The sequence below is a fragment of the Hypomesus nipponensis genome, chromosome 24 (genome assembly GCF_054491055.1).
Source record: "Hypomesus nipponensis isolate SF chromosome 24, ASM5449105v1, whole genome shotgun sequence".
NCBI lineage: Eukaryota > Metazoa > Chordata > Actinopteri > Osmeriformes > Osmeridae > Hypomesus > Hypomesus nipponensis.
Window position 1 is genome coordinate 8,865,001 of NC_140384.1, and position 12,182 is coordinate 8,877,182.

At 51.8% G+C, this 12,182-nt stretch overlaps 1 protein-coding gene across 1 annotated transcript in view; it reads left to right on the forward strand.

Moving 5' to 3' along the window:
* The window catches only part of ntng2a (netrin g2a), a 21,956-nt gene extending 10,005 nt beyond the window's left edge, over positions 1 to 11,951 (forward strand). Inside the window, exons 4-15 of the mRNA XM_084690030.1 lie at positions 530 to 686; positions 2,799 to 2,954; positions 3,135 to 3,254; positions 4,961 to 5,070; positions 5,615 to 6,040; positions 6,194 to 6,309; positions 6,428 to 6,441; positions 6,756 to 6,851; positions 7,322 to 7,396; positions 9,886 to 10,053; positions 10,442 to 10,576; positions 11,567 to 11,951. Of these exons, the coding sequence (XP_084546156.1) occupies positions 530 to 686; positions 2,799 to 2,954; positions 3,135 to 3,254; positions 4,961 to 5,070; positions 5,615 to 6,040; positions 6,194 to 6,309; positions 6,428 to 6,441; positions 6,756 to 6,851; positions 7,322 to 7,396; positions 9,886 to 10,053; positions 10,442 to 10,576; positions 11,567 to 11,796 (1,803 nt within the window). The 3' untranslated portion in view covers positions 11,797 to 11,951. The remainder of the gene's footprint in view (positions 1 to 529; positions 687 to 2,798; positions 2,955 to 3,134; positions 3,255 to 4,960; positions 5,071 to 5,614; positions 6,041 to 6,193; positions 6,310 to 6,427; positions 6,442 to 6,755; positions 6,852 to 7,321; positions 7,397 to 9,885; positions 10,054 to 10,441; positions 10,577 to 11,566) is intronic.
* The last annotated feature ends 231 nt before the right edge of the window (positions 11,952 to 12,182 follow it).

Consider the following 12,182-nt stretch of genomic DNA (forward strand, 5'->3'; position numbering starts at 1 on the left):
CGCACAGTCCCATTATAGACCAGGCAGATGCTGCTTCACGTGAGAAATCCTACACATGAGCTCCGATAACAGCCGAGGCAGGCAACCTGTCATCGTATCCTCTCCACCAGCCTCTGGATGTCACCCACAGAGGATGTGAAGGGCTTCAGATGTACATTAGAGAGAGGGGGGGGGGGCAGTGACAATGACAGATGAGAAGCCTCTGGAATTCGTCTGTGATGTACGACGAAGAAAGATTCTGTGATTCCCAAAAATAAATGAGCAAACCATCTTTTGTTCTCTTGCTTACCTTATCCTCTCTCTCTCTCTCTCTCTCTCTCTCTCTCTCTCTCTCTTTCTCTCAGGTGAAACAGCTGGAACCCTAGGCAGTAAGTTAAAGAACGATTCCATCCTCTTCTCTAATCTCATCCATCCTCCACTCCTCTCGCCTCTCCTCTTCTCTCGATTAGCCGTTGTGTTATTGTACATTGTCTGCACCGCCGCTTTAAGCTCTTACTTTCACGATTCAACATCCTCTTACACCCACCAGGTATTTTCCACAGTTATGTACAGTGTTTTTGGTCTTCATGGGTTCCTTCATGGCTTCACTCCCAGGTCCGACATCAACCCCATCTCTGCCAAGCACACTCTCACCTGCCTGGGCCACTGTGACCCTGCCACCCCCTACGTCGCCCCCCGCGGAGCCTGTACCGCCAGGTGGGCTGATGGGAAACGTAGTCTGACAGAAGATCATAGGAAGTGTAGTGCGTAGCACGGGGGGTAGTCGTAGCACGCTGCTCGCAAAGCAGATTGGGGGGTGTGAACGTGGCGGAGATAACGCAGAGTATTTATAGAACACGTTCTGTAGTGAGACGTCACCAGAGAACATATGGCATCTGTTGTGTTTTCAAGTGTCAGAGAAGTAGCTATGATAGTAGCAACAGGAGCAGACTTTTGTCAGTTGTGTGTGAAGACTTTTTTTCTATTACTTCTTCCTAGGATTGGTATGTGTGTATGTGTGTGCGTGCATGTGTGCGACCAGCGTGTATGTGACCAGCATGTGTGCGATGAACCTGTGTGTGTGTGACCAGTGTGCGTGTGTGTGACCGCTGTGTGTGTGTGAGAGTGGAATCTCCTGGGTCCACATGACCTCTGACCTCAGAGAGCGGGAACTCAGTGGAGTAGAACCACCTCTAGCCCCGCCTCCACAACCTCTAGAACCTTCTTAGACTGTCTGTCCCCCAGGACCCTCCTCCCCTCTCCCACACCACTCCACAGTGGTATCTCTCTCTAAGTCACCCCCCAAACAGCCGCCCCCCCCCCCCCCACGCACACACACACACAACCGCCACTTACACACACAAATCCCAAGGACGGGGCATGTGGTGGTCTCTTCTATTTCAGGGTCTCTCTCTCTCTGTCTCTCTCTCTTATACCTCAGAGATCCTTCACAGTGGTAAGATGACTGGTCTTTAACTGTAAGAGATGGTCTTCACGTCAGACCCTGAACAGAGAAACGCTGCTTCCACATCGTTTCACCGTCAGAGTGGAATGTCAGGCGAATGTCACGCCGGCACCTCTCCACTCAGAGAACACCCCACCTTTCCTTTAAAGTCCACACCTGCTGGGATGTTCACTTGACGTAAGGAAAGGCCATCATGGAGATGTCAGACTGATCACACGTGTGATCCAGTTACTCCTGTCAAGACAAGGAAACCCTCCCTCCCCCCCCCCCCTCCCTCCCTCCCCTCCTCCCTCGACCCCCCCCTCCCCTCCCTCCCATCTTCCCCCCCCCTCCCTTGACCCCCTCCCTCCCCTCCTCCCTCGACCCCCCCCTCCCTCCCCTCCTCCCTCCTCCCTCCCCCCTCCCCCCTCCCCCCTCCCTCCCCCACTCCCACCATGTTGGGGCCATAGGTTATCTGACATAGTACAGGCAGATGGTCTGCATAGATCCTGGCAGGGTATGTTCATCCAGCACGGGCCATGCACATCTCGTACTGTCTGTTTGAAAAGATCAAGGTCAAGTTCCTGAAAGCAAACTGATAGATGAGCTCATCCTCTGTGGTACAGGGGCACGTAGACTTCACGCCAAAAAACGGAATGGGAAGCAATATGTGTGTGGCTGTCAAAGCAGTATGCGTGTGTGTGTAGGGCGGCGTGCATGCTCATGGCTGGTGTGTGCGAAGCAGTGTATTTCTAATGAAGTTTTGGACAGTTGTGTGTGTGTGTGTGTGTGTGTGTGGCTGATAATGAGGTGTGTGTTATGTAGAGCCTGAGCAAGTCCCTCTGGCCAGGCACTAATTACCAACCCCAGAAGAGAAGCTGCTTTAATAAACCATCAGCATGCTGCACAGCAGGAGTCTCCCTCTGCTCAGAGACACACACAGAGACTACTACACACACACACACAGACACACACACACACACACACACACACACACATGCTCACACGACCACTCACACACACACGTACAGTAGGACACACACGTCCAGTGTTGTGGGTCTCAGAGAGAGGCGATGCATCATATGACTGTCATTAAAACCTCTAGCTGGCAGGAAGGAGCCCTGATTGGTCGAGGGCAAGGTTCAAATATCTGTTGCGTTTGTGAGCGTGCGTGCATTTGTACGGGCGTGTCTCTGTATGTGCCTCTTTGCGTTTGTACGTGTGTGTGAGCAAATTCCCTTGCCTGTATGAAAACCCCGCTTACAAAGAAGCACCGGCCAGTCAGCCAATGACTGCATCCCGTCCTCGCTAGCCAATCCCTGTAGACCCAGAAGTTCCGAGTGACATCACATCATTCTAACTCTTAACCCTCCAGACGCCCTCCAGACAGTGGGGGACCCTGCGGTCAGCTCCCTGACCCCCCCCTCTCCCTCCGGGCTGCCTGGAAGCTCTGACCCCCTGGGGGGCTCTGAAGTTCCAGCTGGGTCACCTGACGTAGCTGCAGCCAATCAGGTGCCAGGAGAAGATCCAGGTGGGAGACCAGTACTAGCCTAGTTCTGTAGTGGTTCTGGACCAGCTGATAGGCTCGTAAGCGATGGGCAAACTAGCTTCATGAGCATCCTAGCGGCCATGTTCAAATAGCACAATAAGTTAGCGGCCAGCGCAGTAAATATTGTGTCACTGCTCCTTTAAGTGCCGGCTGTGGCAACAGACCAAACCCCGTCTACCACGCCCACCATGGCAACGGATGCCTCTAGCCCCGCCCAGACAGACAACCCCTCTATCACCAGCATGCCTGTCACGGCCACAAATGCCATGGCAACGCCTGAAGGTAAGCCCAGTCTCACAGTGTCCTGTTTATACTACTAGGTCTCCTGGATCGTTGAGCCCTTATTAGAACACTTTTTTCTCCAAAAAAAGTCATCTGAGAGAAGGGAGGTGTAAGATGAAATGTTTTCTTTAGTAAATATATAGGATCTATGATGTCACGGGCTAGGTCCCCCTGGGTCTGAAGAGAGAGCAGCTATAGGTCAGCATGTGGACCAGTGTCAGATGAACAGAACTTTGAAAGCAGATGTCTGAGTGTTCTCCAGGGTGAATAAAGAATCAGAAGCCCACACACTGCTGCTAGTGAACTGTCTATCTCTCCAGAGTCAAACCCTTAACCCCACTCTGACTCCCTGCCAAGCACACTTGAAGATAAGAGTGGATTCTGTCTCTGATGATGAACTGTGATGTAACATCCTGTCACATCATCCTGTCTGAGTCTGTAGAGCAGACCGCAGAGAGGCTCATCTTTGGACAGCAGCTGCCAGAGGTCACCTAGGTGATGTAGTAACCTGAGGTCACCTAGCTGATGTTGTAACCTGAGGTTACGTAGGTAATGTAGTAACCTGAGGATTACAGGACCGCAGTTCAACTGGGTTCTAACTCCACCTGAGTGTAGATCTGGGACTGGGCCAGGGGGGGCCGGGCCGGGCTGGGCTGAGGCTAGGGTCTAATACAACAGGCCGACACACACACGCAAATACACACACACACACACACACACACACTCACACTGCAAAGGTCAGGTTTTCTACAGACCTACACATAAATGCAAACACACACACACACACACACTGCTAGAGTCAGGGATACTACAGCCTACACACACACACACACTAGATCGTTATTGAGAGAGAGACAAAGAGAGAGAGACAAAGAGAGACAGAGAGAGAGAGAGAGAGACAGAGAGAGAGAGAGAGAGAGAGAGAGAGAGAGAGAGAGAGACAGAGAGACAGAGAGAGAGAGAGAGAGAGAGAGAGAGAGAGAGAGAGAGAGAGAGAGAGAGAGAGAGAGAGAGAGAGAGAGGGGCCATACAGTATTATACTCTTACAGGCACCAGAGCTCGATGCTATTTATGAATCAACTGCTGCAAAATATTTCACCAGTGGAGCGAGGGCAGGTTAGGAAGAGGGACAGAGGGGGGAGGAGGTCAGGAGAGAGAGAGGGGTTGGGGAGCGTGGCAGAGATTTTAAGAGATAAGGAGAGAGAATGGAGAGAGATAGAAAACGGATACACAAAGAATATTTTGTACAAAATACAGAAAGAGAGAGAGAGAGAGAGAGAGAGAGAGAGAGAGAGAGAGAGAGAGAGAGAGAGAGAGAGAGAGAGAGAGAGAGAAAGGGCAGAGTCAGAGTGATGGAAAGCGAAGGATACATGACACCAAAACAGGAAGGACGAGGTTGTCATTGAGCATGTTGTCATTGAGCAGATGAGGAGGAAAGCAGAAGAGAGGAGGAGGAAGGAAGGAAGCAAAACAGGCGAGCGGAAGTCAAACAAAGCAGAGGATAACTGGAGGGAGAAGGAAAGGAGAATGTGGGGATATGAGTTCAGATAGATCCTCTTGTTTTCAGCTGAAATTCAGTCAGGAAACTTTAGATGTTGAAACACAAGAGATTCACAGACTGAGAGCATCCGACTGTCTAGACTGACTGGGGAGAGGCGTCTCTGGTGTGTTCGTAAACTTCTGGTTTCTCTGTGACCATCTTCCAGTTGCTCCCTCCTTCCCTGACGCTGCGGTCGACAACACTGACTCATTCACGGCCTCCTCTGATGACATCACCACTACATCAGATGGAGTCACTGACACTACAGACCGCCCGGTGACAGCAACTGACACAACAACTGACAGTGCTAGTACAACCACTGTATTGGCTAGTACTTCTACCGACATCAGTGCCACTACTGACTTCAGTCCATCAACTGACTTCAGTACATCAACTGACATCAGTATAACGGCTGACACTGACACAAGCGGTACAACCACGGTTGCAGTCACCAGAGCAACTGACACCACAGCCCTCGTAACTGCTGTGAGAACTACAGACACAAGCAGCTCATCATCCGACTTGTCTTCCACCACCACAGACACATCTCCAGACACAGACTCCACCACAGTCGGCAGCACAGACTCAGACTCTGTCTCCCTGCTTCCTGGAGTCTCTGTGGACACTCCTCCGAACACAGGGACTCCACCTGCTGACGTAGGCACACCAGCGTCTGACGGACTCACCGACGCCCCTGACATAGACACTTCATCTGATGCGTTTATTCCAGTAATTGACACAGCTGCTACAGTCCCTGGTGGAGAAGCCCCACCCCCAGACGGAGAAGCCCCGCCCCCAGATGGAGAAGCCCCACCCCCAGATGGAGAAGCCCCGCCCCCAGATGGAGAAGCCCTACCTCCAGAAGGAGAAGCCCCACCCCCAGATGGAGAAGCCCCACCCCCAGATGGAGAAGCCCCGCCCCCAGATGGAGAAGCCCCACCCCCAGATGGAGAAGCCCCACCTCCAGATGGAGAAGCCACACCGACAGATGTGGAAGCCCCACCCCCAGATGGAGAAGCCCCGCCCCCAGATGGAGAAGCCCCACCCCCAGATGGAGAAGCCACACCGACAGATGTGGAAGCCCCACCCCCAGATGGAGAAGCCCCACCCCCAGACGGAGAAGCCCCACCCCCAGATGGAGAAGCCCCTGTCCCTGACTCAGAAGCCCCTCCCACTGATGGAGAAGCTCCACCCCAAGATAGAGAAGCTCCACCCCCAGATAGAGCAGCTCCTCCCCCTCCAGACAGTGTGACCTCCACATCTGATGCAGGTGGAGCTACCTCTCTAGATAACTCTCCAGGATCAGATGATGCCGTTCCAGACTCTTCAGAATCAGATGATGCTGTTCCAGAAACCCCAAGACCGGATGATGCCATTCCTGATGCTTTAGCTCCAGTAGCAGATCCTGTACCGGAGTCTGCTGCACCGGACGATGCTGTTGGTCCTGATGCTGTTGCCCCGGAAACAGATCCTGGCCCAGATGCTCCTCCAGCCTCAGATCCAGTTCCAGATCTAGTAGACACACCTCCTGATGCAGGTGCTGGACCCGAGGGTGGGTCAGATACAGCAGGTCCAGAAGCTGTTGCCCCAGTAACAGATGCTGTTGCCCCAGTAACAGATGTTGTTGCCCCAGTAACGGACGCTGCGGTACCAGAACCAGGCAAGCCGGAGAAAGAGGGTGGAGAAAAGAAAGGAGAACAGAGAAAAGAAGGGGAGGAAGGAGAGAAAAAAGGAGAGAAAGTTGCAGAGGAAAAAGGTACCTTGTATTGCAAAGGCACATTGTAAATCAATCTATCTCTAAAGAGGGAAATGGCATTTATGATGATGATAGTCCCTTTGGCACCTTGTTGTGTTCAACGCTGAGGACAATAAAAACCTGGTTTATCCAACACCTGTAAAGATGGTGTCAAGCGTTGGGAATGTTTTCCATTCTGCTCTCTTACACTCTGTCTGATGCACAGTTACTGAAGCCAAAGGGGACAGGAAAGAGGATGACAAGGAGGAAAAAAAAGAGAAAAAAAAGAAAGATTTTGACAAGAAAGAATATGAGAAAAAAGGTATCTGGATTCCCAGCAGTTCTGTTTGTGTGCGGTCCTGTGTTTTGTAGCTAGTGACTGGGTATCTACTGTAGTTCATACACATTTCTATTGTGATGTCATAGCAGTGTGTGCATTATGGGCAAGTCCACTCTCATTACACTAGTTATGTGTAGGCCTGGGATATCATTGTTCACTAGTTTGTGCAGGTCTCTAGTATCCCTGACCATAGCAGTGTGTGTGTGTGTGTGTGTTTGTGTGTAGGCCTGGATTACCTCTGACCCTAGCAGTGTGTGTGTGTGTGTGTGTGTTTCGGCCTGGATTACCTTTGACCCTAGCAGTGTGTGTGTGTGTGTGTGTGTTTCGGCCTGGATTACCTCTGACCCTAGCCGTGTGAATGTGCTATAGTCCTTCGCCCTTTAGTCCCCCATGACTTGAACGGGCCAGCTTCCTGGCAGTGATGTCACAACTGTGGTGCTTTATCCTTCAAGATGTTGTCAAGATGCTGATTCCTGGAGGGCCCAGGTTCAGTGAGCTGTCTAAGATCGCGTACATCAGCTTCCAAGGTAAGACGCCGTCAGACGATGAGTCAGTAGAGGACGGTGGGAACACTTGTCCAAGCTGTTTTCGCGTCGAGAAACAAATTCCGTTTCGATTGATTTTAAAGATCCCTGAGAGGCAGATATCGCTTATACGGACAAAACATTTGTATGTAACTGTGGAAAAATGACGTACCAGCATGTTCATGCGTCTCTTCCTTTGTTCACTTGTCTTGTGTTGTCTCTGCATGTGTTTAGTTTCTGCTACACAAGGTACCCAGATCACTCTACATCCCAACCTCCATCAGTAAATAAAACACTGATCCCATTTTCTGTCTCCGTATTTAATGTCGTAGACACTGGAGTATAAAAATAACGTGTCAAATTAGCAGACACTTTTGTTCACAGCGACATATGTAGGGGGATTTGAACCCGAGACCTCTTGATCTGCAGTCAAATGCTCTACCACTGAGCAGCATAGTATCATATCTCCGCACTCATTAGAAGCCCAAACACCGTTGTAGCCATGCTTGCACATGCAGTGTATTTGTGTAGTTAGTGAGGGTTACCCAGGCCATATGTCTCTGACTAATTGCTCCAGATCCACCATTAGAGACAGCAGGTGTTCATGTGACACCAGTAAGATATTAACACCCTGACTGGAACCCAGATCATCCAGATAAACTGTCTTGGAAACCGCCTGGAACAGATTGACAAGCTTTAGGCCCTACAGTCGGTAAACAGGTGGGTAACATTGCCAGTATGAAAAGGAAATGAATACCGTTGGAACTAGCAACAAACTGTCAGTTAACATGACGGTCACCGAATTGGCAATCACTCCTTTATACAGTAGCTGTCTCACTCCGTCATAAAGTACCTGTCTCACCCCCCCATACAGTACCTGTCTCACTTATCCATACAGTACCTGTCTCACTCCTCTATACAGTGCCTGTCTCAGTCCCCCCATACAGTACCTGTCTCACTCCTCCATACAGTACCTGTCTCACTCCTCTATACAGTACCTGTCTCACTGCCCCATACAGTACCTGTCTCACTCCTCCATACAGTACCTGTCTCACTCCTCCATACAGTACCTGTCTCACTCCTCTATACAGTACCTGTCTCACTGCCCCATACAGTACCTGTCTCACTCCTCTATACAGTACCTGTCTCACTGCCCCATACAGTACCTGTCTCACTCCCCCATACAGTGCCTGTCTCAGTCCCCCCATACAGTACCTGTCTCACTCCTCCATACAGTACCTGTCTCACTCCTCCATACAGTACCTGTCTCACTCCCCCATACAGTGCCTGTCTCAGTCCCCCCATACAGTACCTGTCTCACTCCCCCATACAGTACCTGTCTCACTCCTCCATACAGTACCTGTCTCACTCCCCCATACAGTGCCTGTCTCAGTCCCCCCATACAGTACCTGTCTCACTCCCCCATACAGTACCTGTCTCACTCCTCCATACAGTACCTGTCTCACTCCTCCATACAGTACCTGTCTCACTCCTCCATACAGTACCTGTCTCACTCCCCCATACAGTGCCTGTCTCAGTCCCCCCATACAGTGCCTGTCTCAGTCCCCCCATACAGTACCTGTCTCACTCCCCCATACAGTGCCTGTCTCAGTCCCCCCATACAGTACCTGTCTCACTCCTCCATACAGTACCTGTCTCACTCCTCCATACAGTACCTGTCTCACTCCCCCATACAGTGCCTGTCTCAGTCCCCCCATACAGTACCTGTCTCACTCCTCCATACAGTACCTGTCTCACTCCTCCATACAGTACCTGTCTCACTCCTCCATACAGTACCTGTCTCACTCCCCCATACAGTACCTGTCTCACTCCTCCATACAGTACCTGTCTCACTCCTCCATACAGTACCTGTCTCACTCCTCCATACAGTACCTGTCTCACTCCTCCATACAGTACCTGTCTCACTCCCCCATACAGTACCTGTCTCACTGCCCCATACAGTACCTGTCTCACTCCCCCATACAGTACCTGTCTCACTGCCCCATACAGTACCTGTCTCACTGCCCCATACAGTACCTGTCTCACTCCTCCATACAGTACCTGTCTCACTGCCCCATACAGTACCTGTCTCACTCCTCCATACAGTACCTGTCTCACTCCTCCATACAGTACCTGTCTCACTCCTCCATACAGTACCTGTCTCACTCCTCCATACAGTACCTGTCTCACTCCTCTATACAGTACCTGTCTCACTCCTTCCCTGAACCCCACTCTCTTCTAGGTGCTAACCCTCTTTCTCTCTCTATGTTCTTGTCCTCCGTCTTCCTCTCTTCCCTTCCTTGTTTCTGTCTCTTTCTCTCGGCGTCTCTCCCTCCCCTCCTCCCGTCTGCCCCCCCCTCTCTCCCTCCCTTCCTCCTCTCTACCCCTCCCCCTCTCGTTTGCCCCCCCTTCTCTCCCTCCCCCCCTCTCTCTCCCTCCCCTCCTCCTCTCTACCCCCCCCCTCGTCTACCCCCCCTCTCTCCTGCCGTCAGACTGTGAGTGCTATGGACACTCCAACCGCTGCAGCTACATCGACTTTATCAACGTGGTGACGTGCGTGAGCTGCAAACACAACACCAGAGGACAGAACTGTCAGTCCTGTCGCCTCGGCTACTTCAGGAACATGACGCTTGAGCTCGACGACGAGAACGTCTGCATCGGTCAGTCCACAACACACACAGACATATACACACATTCACACACACTACGGGCAACCTTTGTCAAACATTGGCCTCTACGCATTTCTATATCAAAACAATTGAACTAAAGTTGTCAACTATTCTTAGTTATGAGCCCTATATATATATATTAAAGGGATTTCACAACGAAACACTATACAAACTCTCTAGTGATCATATATTAGACAAACAGTTCAGTCCACTTGTAGTTTGATAATCCAATCCTGATAAAAGGCCTACTGTCACAGAGAGAGACACACTGACACCTACTGGCCGACCAACAACACTACACCAACTGCATCACCAAGACTGCCTAAAAACTGAGATATTTGTTTTCAGTGTAACAGTGTTGTTTGCTTGTGTCGCCCAGACTGTAACTGTAACCAGCTGGGGTCTCTCCACGCACGCTGTAACGAGTCAGGCTTCTGCGAGTGCAAAGACGGCACCACAGGGCAGAAGTGTGACAGCTGCACAGACGGATACAGCTGGATGGTGGGCTGTGTGGGTGAGTACAGAGGGAGGGAGGGAGGGAGGGAGGGAGGGAGGGAGGGAGGGAGGGAGGGAGGGAGGGAGGGAGGGAGGGAGGGAGGGAGGGAGGGAGGGAGGGAGGGAGGGAGGGAGGGAGGGAGGGCCCCTGCAGTAGTGGGAGCAAACTGGCAAGGTTGTGTAATAAAGTGGCAGACGTTCAACATTACTGTTTAATCACTCACCGGTAGTTTCCAGGCGGTGATTAGAAGTGGTGGGTCTCTGCTCCCTGTCCTGGCTCAGGGCCAACAAAGTTACACTTTCTAAAACGATTCACCTCATATGTCCTCTTCCCCGCTCAACTCCTCTCCATTTCCTCATTCTCTCCATCTCCATCTTCCATCCTCAATCTCTCCATCTCCTGTCCTCCTCAATCTCTCCATCTCCCCTCCTCCTCCTCAATCTCTCCATCTCCTCCTTCTCCTTCTTTCCATCTCCCCCCTCCTCTTCCTCGATCTCTCCATCTCCTCTCTGCCTCTCCTCTCCTCCTCCTCGATCTCTCCATCTCCTCTCTCCATCTCCTCCTTCTCCTTCTCTCCATCTCCCCCCTCCTCTTCCTCGATCTCTCCATCTCCTCTCTGCCTCTCCTCTCCTCCTCCTCGATCTCTCCATCTCCTCTCTCCATCTCCTCCTTCTCCTTCTCTCCATCTCCCCCCTCCTATTCCTCGATCTCTCCATCTCCTCTCTGCCTCTCCTCTCCTCCTCCTCAATCTCTCCATCTCCTCTCTGCCTCTCCTCCTCCGCGATCACTCCATCTCCTCTCTGCCTCTCCTCTCCTCCTCCTCGATCTCTTCATCTCCTCTCTGCCTCTCCTCTCCTCCTCCTCAATCTCTCCATCTCCTCTCTGCCTCTCCTCTTCCTCAATCTCTCCATCTCCTCTCTGCCTCTCCTCTCCTCCTCCGCGATCTCTCCATCTCCTCTCTGCCTCTCCTCTCCTCCTCCTCGATCTCTCCGTCTCCTCTCCTCCCAGCCAACGTGTGCGACGACGACCTGTTGCCGTGCCAGAACGGGGGCACGTGCGTGGACAAGCGGCGCTGCGTGTGCTCCGAGGGCTACAAGGGGGTCCAGTGTGAGAAGCTGAGCTGCGAGGGCATGAGGGGCTGCAGGAGGGCCAACACAGCGTCCTCTTCCTCTTCATCCCTCCCCCTCCTCATCCTCGCAAGCCTGCTGGGCTTGGCCACGCTCAGAGCGTCCATCTAGAGTCCACGCACTGGCCAAACTCTCAGAGGTGGAGCTCACCTGGTCGTGACTTTGAAGCCACCGATGACCTCTACATGACCCCTCTAGGCGACCTGGAACTGACAGGGCTGTTGCATTCTGGGGGATTGAGTTGCTAGGGCGTTGGAGATCTTCTCTGTGTGTTGGGCATGTCGGCTTGACAACTTGGCTTCTCTCTCTGTCTCGGATTGGCTGGTCTGTCAGAACTTGACGAATCATAGCCTATGTCACATCCCTGAGGAGACTGGAGATGGACTTCGATTATGTGTGAAAAGTTGTTTCCTTGCTGTCAATCAAAAGTTTGTTTCTCCAATCACAGCTTAGTTAGTGGAAATTTGACAGCGACTCCAGCAAAGTTCTTCTTCTGT